The 22,344-nt window shown below is 37.8% G+C and overlaps 1 protein-coding gene across 2 annotated transcripts in view; it reads left to right on the top strand.

Annotated features, from left to right (window-relative positions):
- The first annotated feature begins 15,266 nt into the window (after nucleotides 1-15,266).
- Nucleotides 15,267-22,344, top strand: part of KCNH7 (potassium voltage-gated channel subfamily H member 7) — a 221,786-nt gene continuing 214,708 nt past the window's right edge. The window contains exons 1-2 of one of the 2 annotated variants that reach the window (XM_054070058.1): nucleotides 15,267-15,533; nucleotides 17,515-17,745. In XM_054070058.1, the coding sequence (XP_053926033.1) occupies nucleotides 15,458-15,533; nucleotides 17,515-17,745 (307 nt within the window). In that variant the 5' untranslated portion in view covers nucleotides 15,267-15,457. The remainder of the gene's footprint in view (nucleotides 15,534-17,514; nucleotides 17,746-22,344) is intronic. The other variant, XM_054070059.1, reaches the window with a different exon arrangement.

Here is a 22,344-nt window from a genome sequence, read left to right as displayed (position 1 = left end):
GGATTTTCATAGAATAAAATATAATTAACGCCATAGAATAGCATTTTCATAGGCCTAACTCTTTGTACTCTTTACATAGTAATGTATAATTTTATCTTAAAAATAATTTTCAAGTTGTTACCTATTTGAATACCCAATGATTTTTCCATTCTAAAATAAAAAAAAAAAGAAGTTATTTTCCAATTTGCTCTATGCTGATATGAGCCAAGAACAAAGGCAGTAGTAACATATTAAAAAAAAAAAAAAAAGAGAATAAATCTGGGTCATACATAATTGCATGGTAACAAGGACCTGAAAGTTTTAATTTATGCTCATCCAAGTGAGTGGTAGATATAACCTGGCTAGCCTTACTGGCTGGCCTTTAATTTTTCTTGATTATTTAAATAATGGGAACAATGACATGAAATCTAAACTACGCACAGCCTATACAGCAGTATCCTTCTTGTTACGGCTATTTGTTTAGTGAGTCTGTTCACAAGTAAGAGGAATATAAAAATTAAATTCTTCACATTTGCTATTTATTCATTCCTGTTTATTTCTAATGCCTTTGGTGGGTAACTGACTCAATTGGCAACAGCCTTGCTTTTAAGTGCAGTTCCTATGCAATTCATTCCAAAATGTTAAATTATCGCCACTTGGTTTCTTTTTCGTTTCCTGGGTACATGCCATTTAAGAATGTAAACACCCAGCAGACATGATGTAAACACACAAGGATTTTAGCCAACACACTCTTTGGGATTCTCTTCACATTAGCAAGGACTGCACAGACAACTGCCAGCTCCAATTGTTTAGATCTTTTAAAATCTGTGACACATATGCAGGAAAACTACATTTCTCTTTAAATTAACACTTTCTGTTAGAGCTTTCTTACCCAGACTTGTATAGCACATTTATTTCCCTGGGTCATTTTCCATTTTACATTAGGAATCTGATAGCAGCTTTTCCCTCCATCAATAGTATTTCTATTTAAAGATGAGGACTTGAAATCAGTGTTGAAGGTACATGTTGTCTCTTCACAGTGGAGTCGGTGTACCTGGACATAACTCATCACCTCTGTTAGTTTAGTAAGGCTGAGTTTAAAATTAAAGGAAATCTGGCTCTGCAGGTATGGCTCCAGAGCTGCACTCAAAGCCAGCTCTGCTGTCTGACCATATGATTTGCCTAGAGGAACGCTGTTGGCACCAGCACTGTGGGTCTACCTGTGGGTCATCCTCACTGTATGTTGAGAAGACAAGGATCTTCCATGACATTCTTGAGCTTAAGTCATCATTCCAAGATAAAAATCTAACGAAAGTTGACTAAAAAAGGACACACATGGAATTGCTGCCTCTATTCAGGTTGTTTGAGCCCTAGATACCTCTGGAAGGCAAAACTGTCACACTTTTTTTGCCTCTTTCCCCCCCCTCCCCCCCATTCTTGTTCTCCAACTTTGTCTTGGACTTCTCTGTTAGAAAAACAAATCTCAGTTAAGCTCGTTAACAGGTATGGATATATGTCTGTACCTGCAGTGGTTAACAGTACAGCAGTAAATTAGTCAAGCATGAGTTGGCACCAAGATCTGAAAGTGACGGAAACTTCCTTTCTTTCTAGGAAGGTAAATTTTCAACCAGAGAAATAAAAGAACGAGTATATGAATTTGAAAATGCAACCATCATGCCTGGCTTATGTTATTGTCACTATCACCATTTTTAAAAGTTTCCAGTTTGCGGCCACTTCTCACCATCAGACCTGCTAGAGTTACTAACTACAAAATACATACAAAGTGCAATTACTATCATAAAATACATTGAAGTACAATTTAATTTCTCTGATAAAACTTCATATTCTCCTTCCTGACATTCTTGATTTATTGATCTAAATTATGTAGCCTTCACATTATTTTAGATTAGAGATTCTACTTTACTATTGTAAGAGATTGTATTTAGGTTCCAGACCTGCAAAGATTGTTGCACATATTGCATTTCAAGATATGATTTAAATTCAGGTTATTTAAAGTTAAATTTTGGCATGGGAGATTGTAGAACTCAGTGGGAACTTGTAGTGAAATCTACATGAAATATTTGAGACCTGCACTTAAATAAAAATGAACAGTTTATTTTAATACAAAAAAAAACTTTAAAAAAAAACAGCAGAGAGATGAATTGATGCAGCTGATAGGCTTTCATGGCCATGGGAAGCCCCTATAAATCAGTTATGAACTAGAGTAGTAAAAAAGGACAGAGGAATATTTATATTGCTTCTAATCTTTCTCCTTCTGTTCTGTAAATAAAGAGAAACCACCATTTTTTTTTTCACTTCTCAACCTAGAGTGATCATTTTATTAAGAAAAGGGGTATGTAGAGAAGACTATAACTATGCTGGCCAGTTACACTATAGTATAGGTATGCAAGTATTAAGCATTTATATACATATATACATTATTATAGTGTAGTATACACAGCAGATACACGTATATTTATGCATGCACTAGTATATATATAATGTAAGTGGAAGTCCATACACTCTCCTTCAGAAGGATTAGTTATTTTGTCAGTAGGATACATTAGGGCCCATCGACTTAGGCAAATGTTTTGGTGGGGGTAGAAATCTTTACTGTGGCCACATTTATATGCTTAGCATACAGCCATGTGCAAAATGTAAGAGGAAAACACAAAAAGCTGGCCAAGCTTGAATGAATAGCCTGTCTGAGCCGTGATTCGTGACCTTCAGTAGCTGCCATGGGCCTTCATGGATGATTTCTGTTGAACAGAGCTGAGAGTAATTACATTCTTGAAGATTACTTGTTCCTGTGATCAGAATTATAGGTATTCTGACATTCAAGTATTAATTACTGTGTAACTTGCAGGTTTTTCGCTTTTATGATACAGTCAGTTTGGAAGCAAATACAAATATAATATTGACATTGTAATTATGGGGACATTGAATAACCATGCAATTATTTATCCAAAAGTTGGCACAATTTACACAGAAAATACTGCCCTTGAGGCACACATCTGTATCAAGCTAAAATGTTCAATGTTTGGGTTATAGAAGTAGAGGGCTGGGACTGCTTTTAATAACCTGCTTATTTGTTTCAACTAATTACAAATGAAAATATTGAACAAATTGAATATGTAGCTAATCCAAGAAAAAATGGATCAAACCAGAACATTTAGGTCTTATTAACCTTTTTCGTCAGCCTCTCACTGCCACCTTAGATGGGTTCTTTCACTTTTTTCTCCATCTCATTTTAAAGATAGAAATAGACTTCCCTTTAGTGGAGAATCATTTCACTGCAATTGCTAAGTGTCTAATAAATAGGTATGGAATCATTGCTACCAAGACCTTTGGTAAAACTCGCTGATGCTTTAACATTAGAAGGTAAAAGCTTTAGAAACTGGGCTAGATGTCAGAAATCTTACTTTATGTAAATCCAGATGCCTAATTACTGCTTCAAGCTAGAAGAAAACATTTTTGGTATCTTTTTATTAACTTGGTATGTATAAACCTGTTAATATCTAATCTCATGGCACCTTTTCATTTCACCAGAGGGTCAGGCAACAATTGTTGCCCTTTATGACCCTAATTCTATACTGTATGGCAGCATTGAGCTCTCTAGAGAATGAGTGTAATAAGGTCCCTTAAAAATTTTTAGATGTGAGACAGTAATGTGAGCTTCTTTAAACCTGCTGATTTGCTGTATTGAGATGTTTTAGTAGCAGTAAGTTGCAGGGAAGTCTATCATCATGTACTGCTTATCTTTTAGGCATTATTCTGCTGTAAGCACATGTTTGCTGAGGATTTTTTTGACAGGGAAGTATAAATTACATTAATATAGGATAATGTTTATGAGTGAGAATGAGAAAAAAAACTGACATCAAGAAAATCATGTTAGTAGCTCCTATCTAAAAACAAATGCAGTCTGCAAAAGGCTACACAAACAAACTACCCGAAAATTGGAATGGTGCTTGTTAGAATCTGACTAATGCATCAAATGCACAACTAGAAGGATATTTATCCATGGGATGTTAAGAGTTCTGGAAAGATTTATAATTATCATATCGCTTGATCTCCCTCAACTATTTCGTGTGAACTATTTCAGTAGGATTTAAATGCTGTATACATACATAGATTCATAAATTGATAAAGTTTCCCAAGACCCACAGCTGTCCAATTTCTTGTGGGGTAAAAAATTACATGTAATTTTTTTGGCTAAGTATATATGTTCTCCTAACTGGTATTAACTGGCTTGCCTGAAATTCACCCAAGAAAGCGTGTGCATAGCAGCAGCAGCAGCTGTAAGTCTGTTAATCTAAAAGAGCATATTTATAATTCCTGTGTCCCTTTTTCTTTTCCTTTTTCACTTTCAGGGGTTCTTTCTGGCAGTAAAATGTTCACTAGAAGACCAAAAGGAAAGACTGTAACATACAAAAACACAATGCTGAGGTTAATCAGGTCTAAAGCAAGTGACACAAATAAGACATTCATGCCAGGAGGTAATGGATGACAGAAGCTGGATCTTAAATTAGTTCAAGGAAGTGATATGAATAAATTGCTCCCCTATGACTATTTAGCCTTGTAAACATGACCATTCCAATACAAATTATTGAGACGCACGCTTTGGCTATCACTTGTCCACATGCCCATCTTCTTTGAGCACTGGCTGGTGCGCTTGCCTTCACAGTCTGTCATAGAAACTGAACTAGAACTACGTTAGTTTATTGTCCTTCGTCAGAATTCATCAACAGTAGCATTTTAATTTTTTCACTTTAAGATTGGGGAAGGCCAATTAAAACTGTAGAAGGCAGACAATGCTGAATTGTTCCAGGTAATAAGATCTGCCTTATACTTGCCATCTGCACAGTGATTCTACTGCTCCCTATTAAATTACATTTCATGTAATAAAATTAAAACAAAATTAAATCAAATTCCTTGTGTCTTTATCTCTAGAGCGGTTATTCGTATTACCCTGCTCACATGGCTACTAGAAAGGAAACTATGTCAGTGATGCAGACAGAGGGACTCAGTAAAAAGGGAGAAGGAAATCTGGTAGCCAAGCAATGATACCACAAACTTCTCCCTGTGAGAAAGATCAGCAAAGTTCCTGTGTTATGCTAACACAAGGGAGCTATGGAAGAAGTCTTATCCCTGAACACAAGGAAAGAATTATAGAACTGGAAATACTTTGTGGCAGATTAATGAATAACACTGGGAAGCATCTAACTCTCATTAGTGAAAATGAGTGCTGATACAAAGTAGTTCTGAGAGCCAGGAGAAATGAAGCTTCTGTCCAGAGAGATAAGAAAGAAATACAAAGGCACAGGCTGTGTTTTTTTTATTTAATGTTTAGTCTAGAAAGGCTTCAGATATCACAGACCAGTATTCTGCTAGCACATATGTGTATGACAGCTTATTAAAATGTCAATAATGTATCATTTACAGAACATCTCAAGCCCCAGGAATTATACCATTGATAACTTCAGTTAATGGTAAAAATGGATCCACATGTTTCAGGGAGTCATACAAGGCCAGCACAAAGATATTAAAGGCAGAAAGCACGAGTAGCAGAATTTATAATTCATCTGCACATTCTGGATAATCAGAAATCAAGACTCAGTACATCTGAAAATATCAAACATAGAGTCTTAGGAGCCATACAATAATACAGTTATGAGTGTCCTCAGGAGGTATCTGGTGGAACTTCCTGCACAAAGCAGCATCAGAGATGAGTTGTGAGACCACCTTGCTTAGGGCTTGCTCCAGTTTGCTCTTAAGAACTTCCAAGGAAGGAGACCATGCTGCTTCTCCGGGCAATTATCATGTCTATGCAGGATTAGCAGAGAAAGAATAATGGCAGCACTAAACAAGATCATATTTTTAGCCTCAAAGGATGCATATACCTGGACTGGGACCTTTGACATGGTCTGATAATGCATGTTCATTTTCAAGTGAATCACAGCAGTCCTGAATTTTCAGGAGCAAGTGCAATGAAATCACTGTTTGAGATGATCACAATTTCTCCCTTAGAACAGCATTCTGATTTTGAATATTCAATTCTCCAAATGTCAGTATTCCCCAGGAAATAAAAAACCCAAAATTATGTCTCACTAAGAAAATTTTTTAAAAAAGCATTGGGAAATATTTCCTATCAATATTCAATATAAATTCACGGGTTTGGTTTTTTCATGATAAATTAGGACTGAAGATAAAAATAAAGCCTATGTTTTCAGCAGAAGAGTTTTGCATCTCAATCTGTCCTTGTATCTACCAAGATGTGGAAGTTTGGGAAGTCTATACGCTGGTTGCATAGGAAGTCGTCAGACTTGCATATTACTGTCCTAACTTGACACAAGAACATGGTGCATTTTTAAATCCCAGATGTGCTTTCTCTATAGGCATTGACCCAGCACATGAGGAAAATGGGTAAATGAATATTTATCTAGCTCAGATGGCATAAAAAATAGTGTATGTTCACACTGATCTTTTTTTTCAAGAGTTGTGAAACTAGGCTTTCAAAAACCCCAGTGAATAGCATGATTACTAAGCTAAACCATAGTTTCTGAGTGACTGCTTTGGTTGCTACATAATATACAGAAAAAATCCTCTTTCAAAAACCATACCAAAATAGTTTGGCTATGATATTGTGAAAATTAGTACTGTATAATTAGGAAAAAATGTTCATGATCATAAACAGAATGAATATCTATAATGTGATCTAATATACACCTGTGTTAAATAAATTAACAAAGAATGATAAATAGGATATATGAAAAATAAATTGAGGAAATCTTTCTATTTCTTAATATATTTTGGAGTGCAGCAGTGCTTTTATTACACTTTATAGGTAAAAATTTTGACTTTCATCGGAAATTATTATTCATCCTATTCATATTATATCATATTATTCAGCCAGACAACTTGCAATGGATGGTAGAAAAGTGCTGGAAAAAAGAAGGGGAAGACCAACAACTCATATCTAACTTGTATGGCAATGAAGTAGACAAAATGACAGAGATAGGAAATACAGGAGAGATTATTTAAATAAATTCAATTTTAGGCAGCAAAAGACCCTTTCAGAAAACAACATATGTCATTTGAGTACTTCTTTCTGTCACCATAGATTATGAGCAAAACTCTCACTTGCTAAGTACCTGCAGTTCATATTGGCTTCAGCAGGGTTGTTGAATACAGTTTGCAGCACTGATGAAAAATCTAACCATTCATTTGCAGCTGCATCAACATAATTCTGGAGAATCTAGCTTCAGAGAGGCACCTGGGGTTGAAAATGTGGCCTATATTACATGCATTTTATTTGCAGACATAGCAGATCAGCTCATACACTGCCTTTGTGGTGGTGAAAAATGCTGCTCCAGGATATGGGTATCTCTTCAAATTAATTAGACTAACACCAGTTTTTGTAATATAAATGGCCACGATCTCGTGCTATAATATTATGAAAGAAAAGTGGGAATATTGAAAGAGAAATATGTGACTTGGATATATGCACATTATCATTGACAGCAATGTGAACAATAGCACTGGTAAATGCAGTGTCAGGAATAATTATTCTACACGATGCTGGACTCTACACAGTTACAGAGAAATGTTATTACTTTGAGAATAACACTGAAAAAATAAATGTGGAAAAATACAGTTGTAAGGAGAAAATATACATGCCAGGTGGAGAAAGCTTCACCTACAGAACTGAGTGTTAGAATATGCTAATATTAAAATTGTTAATGACTAAGTGAGTGCAGCGTAGAAACTGCAGTTACCTTATTTAGACAAAGTGACTGTGTAAAATATGCTATCAGCATGCAGAAAGAGCAAAGAAGGTATAGAACACTAAAAGTGAAAAAGCGTACACTGCTTGCGAGGGCTTTCTCATTAACCTAGAAACACAAGGTACTACTACTAAGATATTTATGGGAAAAGAATATCACCTTCATCAAACCAGTATGAAGCCATCAGCACTAAAGGCTCATACTATTTTGGTGGTTTTTTTCTTCTGAGTGAAATAGGAAATTATGTGCTGTGCTGCATTCTGGGACACCATATCCAAATTTATCAAGGTTACTGCTCTCTACAAAGTCTTTGGGTATATATAGCAATCGTTCTTATGAACAGTGGAAACACCAGTCTGAGGAAACACTTAAACTGGACTAAGCATCTGAAACTGAGGTTTGTGGTGGAAGTAAAATTCTTCTGATTTTTTAAAAAAACACTGTTAGAATTTACATTTAATTTTGACTACTAAAGTTTGCTGCAAGTTATAATTTCTGACCAGTTTCTGTCTCTTCTCTTGTACTCTTTGATCCTGGCTTATAAAACCAACTCTCCACATCACTTCTTTAGATCAGGCAATTTCTGATCCATTTATACTTCCAACTACCTGTTCTCTCTCTGTCTCTGAGACTGAAAACCACAAATAAATAACTATAACCAGTAGATAAGAGACAGACAGGGAAGACAGAAAGCTGAAATAGATAGGAAACATCAGCACAAAGTGTTCTAGGTAGAAGGGAATGAAATGTATCCAAAATTGTAACAGATCAGCCCAAGAAAAGGAAGCAAAACAGAACCGATATTACTGATTAAAACAAATAATCTGCTAAGATTATTTGTACTGCCAGGCCACTGATGCCCAAAAGGAATTACTTTATATGCTTCAAAAGTGAATTTTAATGATCTTAAAGTGAACCTGTGGTGGGAATAAATTTACATGTTATTAGTCATCAAAAACCCATTTGATCCAATATTGTCCATAGAAGACCGAAGGTCTCACTGCCTTGTGGTCAGTTGCAGGAAAAATGTCTAAGATGAACCAAGCTCCTTCAGAGCAGCTGCTGTCCTTTTTGCCCCTCCAGCTGTTCAGCAATGCCTCACTGTCAGTTGCTGCATGGCAGAGGAAAGAAAATAGGAGCTCTGGCTACCTATGGCTTGCTAAGCTAGCAGCATATGGAAACACTATAGAGCAGGAATTCAGCTGCTATGGCCGGATCTAGAGAAAAAGGCTGTGGAATACAAATAACCTTTTTCATCTTGTGACCTCTCTGAAGTTAACCCCACCAGCAAAGAGGTACCATGTCTACAGAGCCAGCTAAGAACAGTGATTCCACTTTGTGAAATATTTTGATATGGCATGTTCTTATTTATTACTGCTTAGAAATGTATCAATTTCAAATTCTCTGTGAAAAGAAATTGCTACTGCACAGAATGTGGTGGAGCTATGCACTCTGAAGATCCTAGTTCAGGCTAGCTTACCTCATGTTTTTTTTCTGAGGACAAGCCCTGAAACCCTCCTGCAGTTGACTAGGAGGAACCAGAAAGCTCACTGCTGCGGGAAGGTGTGCGTTACTGCTGTACCTTTCACTGGCATTAGGATGAGAGCCAAGAACCACCAGAAACCTGCTCCAAATACAAAGTGCACTTTTTCATTATTATTGATAAAAACACATGCAGAATGTGCAGATGTAGACAAAGAAACCTTAACTGCGCAGCTTACTCAAGGGAGAAGCTAAGAAAAGGTATGAACTTCACCTGCCTAATGGCAATGCTATCACCTAATGTTTGAATACACTATGGGGCAGGCAGTGGGAACTTGGGTGCAAAGAGAACGAGTTTTATAAGCAATGAATGCAGACAGATCAGAATTTGCTCATTTTCCAGCTTGCTTCGTATTTATTAGGCATCCACTTTTGAAAAGACTAAACTTAAGATACGTGATCCAGTCATAATAATTCTTACATAAACTATTATTCTAAAATATTATCCCTGAATTTCTGTCAATGGAATGATGGAAGACATTACAGAGAATGCACGTATTTATCTTCAATTACATTCCCGATGGTACAAAATTACTCACAAATATGTGGAGAGGGGTACAAATTTTGTATACCATTAAAATTCATCTATATATAGCATGAGGAAAAGAATAAATTAATAGAAATATGTTTCATGTCTTGCCTAATTATAATCAGCATTCTTTCTGGAATGATGGCTGCCAGAATGACAGACATAGCACTGTAATCTAGCTGGAAAACCTCTGAGAGGCACTGCACATGCTGGAGTAATTTCTGTCACTCTTAATTGGCCAGAGGGGGTCAGCAAGGAGGCACTCATTACTGGCCAAGAACCCAGGGAGACAAGATGAGAGTCTAAATACTCTAAACCACCAAAACAAGAGCCCACACCAAAACTGTGGCTCAATATGAGGGAATGAAACCTGTAGTGAGACAGAGCGATATTAACAGAGTCTCTGAGAGGAAGAAGTGGAAGCCTCATTTGCCTGAATAATTTAAATCCTAAATGAATAATACAAATGCAAATATACTGACGGGAAACATCTACTGGCAGGGGCAGGACATTGAGTGGATGGATATATTGAAGGGTTTTGTAATTCTGTTTTCATGACTTGTACATACTACCTCCAAACTGATCCTAAGCTGTGAGGTTTTGAATCCCCTAAGCTTTCTAACGTAACACATAATAATGGCAAAGTAATTATAACAAATATAAATTTTTATGAAACTTTCTAGAAGAAGTTAAGTTGCCTGCTGTCTTACTGTTTTGCCATATGATCTTACCTTTATCAGCCTAGGAAGATTAGCTCACAGAAGTTCTGCTATTATAGATTTTGCATTTATAATTCATATTCCTGTCACCAAATTACAGTCCCTCAGAAAGAATTACAGGTAAAACATACACTGATCAAAACTCAAAATAAGTATAAAATAACTTTTTTTTCTTTTGCACTACTGAGGCATTATCCTAGCTGTAAATTTAACTAGAAATTTACAATTACCTTTAGAGCATAACTCGGTGTGGACACTTCTTTTGTACTTTTGTGATACTACAATATTTGATAACCTTTCTCCCACTGAGATAATCTGAAGTTCTGAATACACCCAGGCACAACAACAAAGTACACTTTAAGGCCAACAATAGTTACATCCATGCAATCTCATGGCATCAGTGATCTTGCCAGAAATAATAGCATTTTACAGAGGGCAAAACTTAAACACAAAATAACCATAACAGGACTAATTCAAGGTGAATTTTGTAACAATGATAACAAAGTATTCCCTGTTTGCTATATAGGCAACTGTGTGGCTGTAGGATTAAGAGACTTACCATCAACACAGCCCAAGCAGACAAGTTACTGCTAGAAAGAGGCAGCTCTGGCAGCAGCAATTGTCACCCTTCACACCCTCTGCTTCCCTCAGAGATTTCCCAGCAGAGATTTTCTGTTTGGCTCTTCATAATGTTCGAACAGCTGATTTCTGTCTTCTCCAAAAGAGGTAATTCGGCCGTCTGTTGACCCAGGTAACTGCATACTTTGCCTGTGCCTAAAGCCCAGCCACTCTTAATTTAATTGATGATCATCATTGTAAAGGATTAAAACAAAATCTAGAGCTATAACTGGAAATTTTGGAAAGACATTAAGGAGAAAAAAGACAAGGAAGCAAGGGTGATGAAAACCAAAACGTGATGATTAAGAGGCTGTTGAGGAATCACGAAGGCCATCTTAGCATAAAATGGGATTTGAAATAAAGTTTCAAAATTTCACTTGACAAATCTGAAGATACTCCAGCCTTATTCAAAACTGGGAGCACATATACAGCATAGATAACAGGGCACATGGTATATACATGGTAAAGAAGGAAAACCCCAAGAAATATTAAGACTTAACAGTATATTGCTCCAGTATAAAAAATCTTTATTCAAATGGGAAATCACTAGTAAACTTCTGTCTACAGGAGGGCAAACCATAGGAGCATGAAAATAATGAAATGGAAAACACAGGACCTTGAAAAGTAACAGCACATGATTAAAGATTATTTAAGCTGGAAGAAGAAAGACATTTCTCTTAGCGATAGTCGCCTGGAGCATTAAAGAGTAAAAGGCATAGTCAAGTATGATAAGAATGTTGGACTAAAACTGACTGTCTCCTATATATTTTTTTCACCAAAAACACAATGGACAATATGATTAGAGCTATTTCCTCAGAGCTATATTTTCCTAATGATAACATGTTTAATTGCTAAATGCCAAGATGTTGAAACAAATCAATAATAGATCTCCAGGCACATATTCCTCTAAATTATTTTAAGCAACCTGAGAAGGAAGTAGTTAAAATGTCAGCAAAAAAACTTGAAATCACTATTTCAAAATCAGCTGCTATCCTTGAGGCCAGGAAATGCCATATATAATTATGTTGCAGAGCACCAGGGTTCACCGGGGAGCCATTGCTGGGCTGTAGGGAGGGCAGGGCCATGAGGGGCAATACCGCAAGGGGGTAAAGGACAAGATTTCAGTTGCGCTGGATGGATTTTAGCTCCAGAGACACGCTCCCTCGATATTTTTGTTTCTTGCGGAACTGGCAACTGTACAACTTTATAGATCTCCATGGCATTCTCCCTTTCTTTCATCACACTACAGAGGCATATTTATGATGTTTTCAAACTTTTCCACTTACATGCATATTTTCCCAATCAAATGCAAATTCTCTCACATTACTTTGTGTTAATGGTAAATTGTCCAGCTTTAATATATTTTCCTCTTGCACTTCTCTCACTATTAGCTTAATAAAGAAAATTGTAAAGCATTACTCATAATGAATATTAAGCACCCTAGGAGATAAAGATCATCTGCAAGGCTGCAGGGGTGGAAATCACTGAGAAGAAAGATTTTCTGATGCCACCTATTGCTCATGTAGTTACTACACCCCAGAATTCTTGTGAATTCATCCTCTGCTAAAAAAAACACCTCTCCAAACCAGTCTTTCAGCAGCAGTTATCTTGGTTTGACTGGAGTTGTTTTGATCAAGCTCTATAGTAACCAAGGTTACTATAGAGTAAAATGGACTTTCCTTAATATATATTCACATAATCAACAGCTAATTTTTAGTTATCATCAGGAGACAGAACCAAAACCAACTTCCAGAGTCATAGAGTTCTGGCCCCTGCTTTTTCAGGATTTCAGGCAAGCATAGTGTGCCTCTCAAACTTAATATGAAAAGACAGGGCTTCGGTGAATTCTCAATATATTCTTTTTTCTAACCAGTCACCTAAAACACTGGGCTCTGGGCTCTACTCGTATACAGTTTATTTGGTTTGCTACTAACAGTTGAATACTAGAAACAAACACTGGTTGTTCGGCACAGACCACAATTTTATTGTTATTTTCTATTGCTATTATAGAAATATCAAAGTGTTGTTTTTTAATGTAAAAATGAGAATAAAGTAATTGTTGACCATTATGACTTGACTAGATGTTAGGTATTACATAAAGTGCTAAATATGCTCCTCTCACTTTATGTACATGAGTTCTACTTCCAGCTTCTATATTTTCAGGGCAATATATAGGTGGTCTTGGTGAAGAGAAAGAGCAGAAAGAGAAAAATTCAAATTGTAACCTCATCCGCTGTCCAAATGACAAGAAAAGTAAATAAAAATATTATAGGAGGTTTATTCCCCCGGGGTGATCAGTCACAATGATGTGCCTCTGCAAATATTATGATTACAAAGAATATATGGCTATTATTGCTTTGATTCCCACCATAGAGTACAGATTATACCATTTGCTTCTGTAAATAAGCAACATTCACTTCCTAAGACTGATTATGTACCTGATTACATGCCAATTAATGTAGCTGAGGTTTTGTACTTAATATACAGTCAATTACTATGCAGCCTTCTAAATATAATTTATGTCTATATAAATTATATTTTCAGACATCATTTGCAGTTGTGTAAATCCAGAATGATTCCACGGAGATTAAATTAAATTAGTCCGGAAAGGTACCCAAATATTCAACAGACTGTGTCCCTCCTCTGATAAATATAGAGGATGACACATGGTAAGAGCGAAACAAAGGCCACACCTGAGAAAAGCCCACGGGAAAAAGGAAACACCTGTTTGTGTTGAGGAAGAACAGGTGGGAGGCGGTGCTTTGCCGGCTCAATATCCTGTGCTTGTGATTACAAAGAGCTGCGAGCAGGTGCCTCTCTTTCTTTCCCCATGAGTTTATTAAGAAGCCGCCGCTGCTTTCCACTACCCAGGAGATGCCTTTCCAGCATCGCACGGCTTCCCCCCGGCATCGCTCGCCGCGCCTGTGCCGAACGCACACCGTTCTGCCCGCTGGGTAGTGCAGAAAGCCTAAATTACAGCCTGACGATAATACTCGCTTCCCCCGGGAGCTTCCCGAGTTATTCCCGTGGGGTGGGAGAATCTGAGAGGGGCGAGGCGCGGAGGAGCCCGAGCCGCCGTGCGCACGGGTGGGGCGGCTTCAGCACCACGGCCAGCTCCGCGCGGACCCCGCGCCCCGATGCCGCCCCGGCCGAGGCAGGCGCGGTGCCCGCCAGGTCCCCGCCCCGGGCCGGGCGCGGGCTGCGTGCCGGAGCTCCCCCGCGCCCTCGCGGCCCCCGAGCGGAAGCTCGCACCTGCTCGGCACCCGGAGAGCGGCTCCCGGCGCCGGGGGATCCCCCCGCCTCGGCGGGAGGGGCGCGTGGGGCGAGGGGAAGCCGCCGCCTGGGTCACGCTGCGGGAGGAGGGGGAGATCCCCTCCATCCGGGCGGGGAAGGATGCCGAGGGCGCCGGTGGTCCCTTCCCTCCCCGCTCCCCCCGTCGCTCAAAATCGACCCCCACTCGCGCCTCCCCCTCCAGACGGGGCGTGTACAAAGCTGCCTCCCTCCCTCCCTGCCTCCCTCCCTCCGTTCGCCGGCCCCGGCAGCGCCTGGGGCTCCCCGGCGGGCCACGCTCGGGCGCGGCGAAAGGGAGGGCGGAGAAGCCGCGGCGGGCGGAGGCGGCGGCTCCCCCCGCGGTGCCCGCTGCCCCCCTCGCAGCCGCAGCGGTGCGGGATGTGGCACGTCGCGGTGCTGCCGGGGTGCAGCTCCTTCCGGACGCCGCTGTTTGTCGCTGAGTTTTGAAGAGATTTATTGGCTGGCTTTTGCTAAACCACGCTTGAGTAATCCGAGCTGCTGCGCGCCGTGGTGGAGCCCGGAGCGGGGGAACGTCACACCCTCTAGCAGAGGAGCAACATTAGTCTTCCAGCCCTTTAACCATCACTACAGCGTCGGAAACCGCCGGGTCCCAGCCGTTTGCTTTGGAAAATTGGCGATGTTTGGTGCTAGGGATCGATTACCCTCGTAATCTTTCCCCGTTTCCTCCTGCTTACCCCAACCCTACCCCTGCCAGACAATAGCGGCCGCGATCCTCCAGGAAAAAAAAAAACAAAACAGAAAAGAAAACGAGGGGGGGGAAAAAAAAGAAAAAGAAAAAAGAAAGAAACTGGGGGATGGATCCGACTCCAATAGGAAAAGCGTGTATCTAGAAGTGGTGCTAATGAGAAGAGATTTCCGATCTCCAGAGGACGATGATGTGTCACAAAGGGTAGCTGGCTCGATGCTTTGGGCTGGAGCCGTGTAGGATCCTTGGAGAAGTCATTGTGCACAGAAAACCGAAGACCTGTACAAACATGCCTGTTCGCAGAGGTCATGTGGCACCACAAAATACATTTTTGGGTACAATCATACGAAAATTTGAAGGGCAAAGTAAGTTGTCTCTTTCTATCTGTTTTGCTACAGTAGTTTGATTCTGCTCGTGACTAAATGGACAGCAGCTCCAGACTATTTTAAGTTTATAGCTTGGAAAGAAACCCTCAGAGATAAGAAGAGGATCCTTGGCAGGACTAGCATTGTTTTTGATATAGAATACAGATTACTGACTTGAATTATTGCTTGTGTGGTTTTTTTTTGTCCCACTGTTTTAAGGAATAGTTTTTTACTGTATCCATATTGTATAGCTATAGAACTTATATCTCTTACCTTCTTTGGAACCGGTGAGATGGCTCTAAAAAGCTGAGTGTACAATCCTGCTGCCTGTGCAATGTCTGAAAAATAAGATAGATTTATTATTGTTATTGTTATTCATTACCGTTGTCTTTTCAAAACAGAACAGTCAGACTTTGATTTAGAGGAAAGTGGTAATCTGCAGGGGAGTTATTAAAGGGAAAATACTCTTACCTGGTTGTTGTGACTGCATTTTAATATAGCTGTCAAATATTTCTGCTTATTTTGTGGAAGCCTAAAATATCTATCAAACCATAGCAAATGCATCCTTAGGGAAAGTCGGTGATATCCAATGCAGCAGCTGACTACCTGTCAAGGAGACTGAAACTGAAGCGTTTTTCCCAGTCAGAACTCTGGTTTACTGTTAACAGTAACAAGGAACACTTGATGCTTAAAATGAGTTTAATTTAGAAACAGTAGGGTTTAGATATGTACATTTATTTAAATATTTAGCATAATTTTAGTATTGATGTGATGCAAACCCTTACAGCTAACTCTGGTTTATACACTTCCTTACAGTTAAACCCATGTTACCAATTTAGTACTTCATTATTTGAGGAAAAAAAAAAAAGTTATGTTTGTAGTCCTAATTTATCTAACTGCTAAATTAGTGTTGCTACTCAAGTAAAGTTTTAATCCAGTGAAGTGCATATATTTTGAAGAGAATAAAGCACTGTTTACTACATAAGCAACTGATAGTGAAAGTACAACGTAACTGAAGGACAGTAGAAAACGCAGGAATTAAACTATGTTTTTCTCTCCAAATATTTCACTGTGTTAAAAGACTTGTATTGCTAAAATAATTGATGTCGCATACAAAGTCTCTTATAAAGTAAGAGACCTATTAGTGTGATTAAATTAGCAGAAATTAATGTTATTAACAGTAAATGTATCAAAGCCACACATTTGTAATTCCCGTGGGGATAGTGTGTAATAGTGGTAAACAGAAACAAATGAAGTAACAGTTGAAAACTTTTGTACCTTTCTGCCAGGTGAGAGTTTGGGAAAGGATGATGGACTGAGGCACAGAACTTCAGTAGACTGTGAAAAATGTAAAAATGTTTCCAACACCAGAGTATTTGGTTTTCACCTATCTTCATATTCCTTTTTTTTTTTTTAACTAGGAAGTATTTTCTTTTGTAAATGTAAGTCCTTAAAAAGAAATCATGTACTTTTATAGATGGTTTTGTTAACATTCTGACTATAAACTTACTGTCATTCATCTCAATGAAAATCCCTGCAGAGTAGATTGAACTGGTTGGACCTTATTCCAGGAAGCCCTTTACCTGAGCTGAGCCCCCCTCCTGAGGCCCCACTTCCTCCAAGAAGGAGCTGCTAACTTTCCGTGGACTTCCCTGGAGTTATGGCTAACAGGATGGTCCTTATCACCTCTGTTTCAGTGAGGATAAGAGACAAAATTTTGAAGTCCCAAGGACTTTTGCGAAAGACTTGATTAATCTGGTTTATTTCCTTAAAATACAACTATCCTAATCATGAATGTATTCTAAATCTATAGCCATTTGTTTAAAAACTATGGATCAAATTAGCTACATTAAATGACTGAAAATCTTTGCACTTCAGGTATACCAGTGAAAAGAAGGGTTGTTTAGCATCCATCCATGCAACGGACACTTTATGAGAAGTTGAAAGAGTGCTAAAAATGCATTACTTTATTTTATTGCAGATAAAAAATTCATCATTGCTAATGCTAGAGTGCAGAACTGTGCTATCATCTACTGCAATGATGGGTTCTGTGAGATGACCGGGTTCTCCAGACCAGATGTGATGCAGAAACCTTGCACCTGTGATTTTCTTCACGGTCCAGAGACCAAAAGACATCATATTGCCCAAATTGCTCAAGCGCTGTTGGGGTCCGAAGAAAGGAAAGTAGAAGTCACCTATTATCACAAAGACGGTAAAGTCTGGTTTTCTTTTCAAGATTTTTTGTGTGTTTGGTTATTAGCTGATTGATGAAAGCGTGTATGATATTTGCTGGAGCAGTATTGTAATTTCTCTGAAGTTCAGTGAAGTACTGAACCAGTAAGGGAAGTATACCAGTAAGAGAATCTGCCCTGAAAACAGAGGGTGTATAGAGTATATCACAGTACGCTGCCTCTAACAGCTGAGTGAACACTGTGTTTACAACTGTTGAACAAAAGTTCTCCTCTCGTCTGGTTTAAAGCAGATGTAAATCTTCTAAAGTAAACAGCCCTACAACAATGGACAGGTAACACAAGCAGAGTAGAGGGGACATCCCATGAATGTTAATTTTTATCAACTGTTTTGTCTCACAGGACATGGGAATGGCATATCAATTTCAGGGAGCTTAGCTCTGCCAGTCTGATGCAGTTGGAACAGTACCTTGATTTAAATACGATATTTTACTGGAAAAAGTACAACAAGGTTAAAATAGCAAAAAAAATGGCCTGTCAGGGAGAAAGCATTAGTGTATAAAGAAAGGGACAAGTCTTTTTTCAGAGATATTTTGAAGTTGGTCTACCTACAACTAAACCACAGGAGTTGTCCTAGAATTAAATTTTGAAATGGCTAAACTATGAAGAGTTTCCCTATTATTCAGTGAAGACTCGGTATGTACCCGAGTACCTTGTTCATAGAAGGAAGAATAGCTATATCTGCTATGCTTTTTGCCTGTTAAGAGCATAAAATGAATAAATGACTGTATTTGCATATGAAAAAATACATATGCATGAAAATGAATTATGATACATAATAGCTTTATATAAGGGTTTGTTGGTTGTATTTTTTTCTGATTACCCAGGGTTATTTACAGAAACATCTGTCTTTCAAACAAATCCAAGTCATGGATAAGTGGTGTACCTTATTCTGTCTCTTGCTGTATACACCCTCGAGAGAAGGAAAAGGAAAATCATATTCAAATGCTGAGCTTAAATTAGTTCTGGAGAAGTGCCAGTGTGTTGTTTGCATCAATTTTAGAATCACATGCAATGAATGCTATCACATTTTAAAGTCATAGAATTAAACCCTGTTCTTAGTAATTCTGTTGTTATCTCGGAGGGGCTTAAGTAATATTATTTTTAGCTTAGGCTGGTATAATTCAGATAGGACTCAGGCCAACCATTCTACCCACGCTACCAATATTTAAGCATACTCTCTTAGCACATTCTCAGTTAAGTCTTTTATTCTTAGATCTGGTTCGATGGTCTGGAGCAGATTTCGGTCAAGATTTGTTGTTGAAGCTGTGCCTTGAACATAGATTTCTCAGAAGGCCTGACACTGTGTGTCTTTTGCACATCTACCCTGTATTTGTGTTAACTCGGCGTGTGTTAAAAATAATATTGCAAAAGGAGAATGTCATTGCTAACTTTCACAGCCAACAGCCTGGAGCACTGTTTTGAGATCTACTCATTTAAAAGTGCTTCATACTCCCAAGATATTAGGAGGGAGGGAAAGGCCCTTAACTGAAGTACCGCTTATCTGTCAATTATCATAAATATGTATTTCTCGTAAATGCTGGATTCTGGCATCATGCAGCACACAATCATCTGTTTTAGGCAAACCAATGTCAAACTGTCTGTAAAAACTGACATCTTTTGTAAATAGTTTTGAATTTTGAAGCACGTTATAAGTGAAAGTTATGGATTGTTCAGTGTAAACAATCTTATGCATAATGATTTTCAGTAACTTCACTTCTGTGAATAGTTTCTTGAAATTTCTTATGTTTGAAGATTAAGAAATTTTAAAAGCTACAGAAACTAATCTAGATGGATTGAATTCCTTAAAAATTTACTGGTCAAAATGTGAACAGGCCTTACCACTTGCACAATATGCACTGCTAATTTAAACAAAACCAGGTAGATTATTTTGAATTGTAAGTATAATCTTAAATATCAAGTCACCTATTACAGGCAAAAATTGACAAAATACAAGATAGGTTTGAGACTCAAATGCATAACTCTGTGACAGCTTTATCATTTGTATATAGTTTTTTTTTTTTGTTTCATTCTACATAATGCTCAGTTTCTTTATAAAATACAGTAAAAATCTCTGAAGTTTATGTGGGATCATAAAATTGAAACTACCTATATGATGGATATAATAAATGTGAGTAAAAATGTTCCACAGTTATTCTAAATTACTGAAAATACAAACTTCACTTTTAATCCTCAGTTACTTCACTTCTTCAAATTTCCAAATTTTTTATTGCAATAACATGTGTTTATATATATATACACACACACTATATATATATAATATATTCTGTATGTTATAACAATATAGGTTCTGAAGCAAATTAAAGGTAAATAATTTTGTAAAAATTTGAGAATTTAGTGCCTGCTTATTTCCCACTATGTGTCATGATGAATACCAGAATATTTTAAGAGGTCAATATTAGCAGTTAGAGCTGTAACTTTCTCCATGTGAGCAACCCAAGTTACTCCAATGAATCACACACTGCTTGGAAGTTTGATTTTATATTTTGTAGCCACCCATTGTATAACATTTAGCAAAATACTAAGCATAGGGAGGGGGAAGACAGCTCAGAAGGTGTTAACTGCTTAAGGTTCCACTGACAGGGGTTTGTGAAGACCATATTACATGCTTCTAAATAAATGTCTGATGAATTGCAAGTAAAACCTATTCCACATCACAGTATTATTTACCCTACATAAGATACTGATTGTATTTAAATATTTTAATATTTCAACGGAAAGCAAATGTCAGTGGAATCATATATCCTCTCACTTATAAAACTAATCTGTCATCAGAAGTCCAGCAATGCAGGTATCGGTAAGGGAATCACTCTGTAACTAACATTTTTTTCTTTTTAGTTCTAAATACCCCCTCACATAGTTTTAAAATGTCATAGCTTTAAAGTTCAACTTAAAAGGAAATTCTTGCACTGGAAAAATAGTATTTCACAGGGACTGGGAATTAGGATCCTGGTGTTGTGTACTGGTCTATAGTTGACTTTTCCAGATGAAAGAAATTGCCAGATTGTTTAGTTTTAAATATCTTGATGATGCCAAACAATGCTGCTGTTTGTTCACTGCATTAATCCTTAGGCCAGATCACACACTTGAAGAAAAGGGGACAGAAGGATGGGAAGAGTTTTGCAATAGGTTGGTTTTCAGAAAATAGCAGTTGTTTGAAGCTACGCTACCTTAAACAGGGCAGACAGAAGATACAGTGTATCAAAGGAGAACCCAAATTGGATCTATCATTGTTTTATGAATGCCATACCTTACCTTAGACTGACCACTGTGCAGTGTGGGGAGGGTGCAGAGGAGAGGGGGAGCATACTTGTGTTAGCTTTGTTTAGATGGTATGGGGGTGGGATGCCTGCATTACTTACGCACCCCGCAGGCCCTGTCCCAACGACACTGGTTCCCTGTCTTCACAGAAATTTTTAATGTTTGCAGCTAAAAGCCTTACTAGCTCCTCTTGCAGTATTTCTATCAGGATAAGATTGTTAATAGAGCCTACATTTGGTTTAAATTTCTCCTCGCTTCTTTTTCCTTTCTGAAGAGTATTTACACAATCCAGGTAAACTCTGTCCTGTTAGAGTGGAGCCACAGTAGGCAATTACATAGTTATCCAAAGAATTAATTACTAGTGAGAAAAATGGTTAACAGGAACAGACGGATGCTAAAAGTAAGGGTCTGAATTTATAGGTTCTCATCATACAAGAATCTCCACAAACATCACTGGATGCACTCGTGGGACTGAAGACTCAGTAGATTTCTTTTTTAATAGAAATATCCCTTTTTAAAAAAAGAACAATAGATAAATACAGACAAATCACAAGAACTGTTATTTTGAAATAGATGTTTTAAAAAAAGTCTTGCCAATTAGGCATTAATATCTGATTAATTAAAAAAGTGTGCTCTGATATCTAACTAGCAGTATAGAATATTCCTCAGTATCTCACAACTACAATTTCCACAAATCACATAGCTGTATGATTTGTAGTTGAAGGTAAGACATTGTTTATACAGAATATCAATTCTTATTTTAATTAAGTTATTTGTGGTGAAAATGTTTGACAGCTTTTTCTTTGAAGACTCCATTTTGCAGTTTAAGTCATTATTGCATAAATCATTCTTGACAGCTGTAAAATATTGCTTGAGGTGGTAAAGCTGTACAGCTTTTGACATAAAAAGTATAATTATTTTGGGATTGAGAATGGATAGATGATAATCAGAAGGGATTGTATCACACAATACTATTTTTACTACTACTGTGCTCTGTGGACAACAGTGGGCTATATCTAAGCTTAGAGAGTATATCCATTAAAGGGAGGTAAGGAGATCACTTAACCTTACCCTATATGCATCAGATAAACTAGGTATAAGAAGCACTATACAGGAGAATATAGGTCTGAGCAAAGATAAGACTAAGCAATTATTTGCAGTGTTTACAAACCTCACAAATTACTTGCCACTTACCCAGTTTGTGAAATGTGATTTGCTACAATTGACTACAAATTAAATGTATCTGTATTTTCAAAATGCATTAAGATTCCAAACTAATA

Source organism: Cuculus canorus, chromosome 6 (genome assembly GCF_017976375.1).
Source record: "Cuculus canorus isolate bCucCan1 chromosome 6, bCucCan1.pri, whole genome shotgun sequence".
Classification (NCBI taxonomy): domain Eukaryota; kingdom Metazoa; phylum Chordata; class Aves; order Cuculiformes; family Cuculidae; genus Cuculus; species Cuculus canorus.
This window is presented reverse-complemented; position numbering and strand designations above follow the sequence as displayed.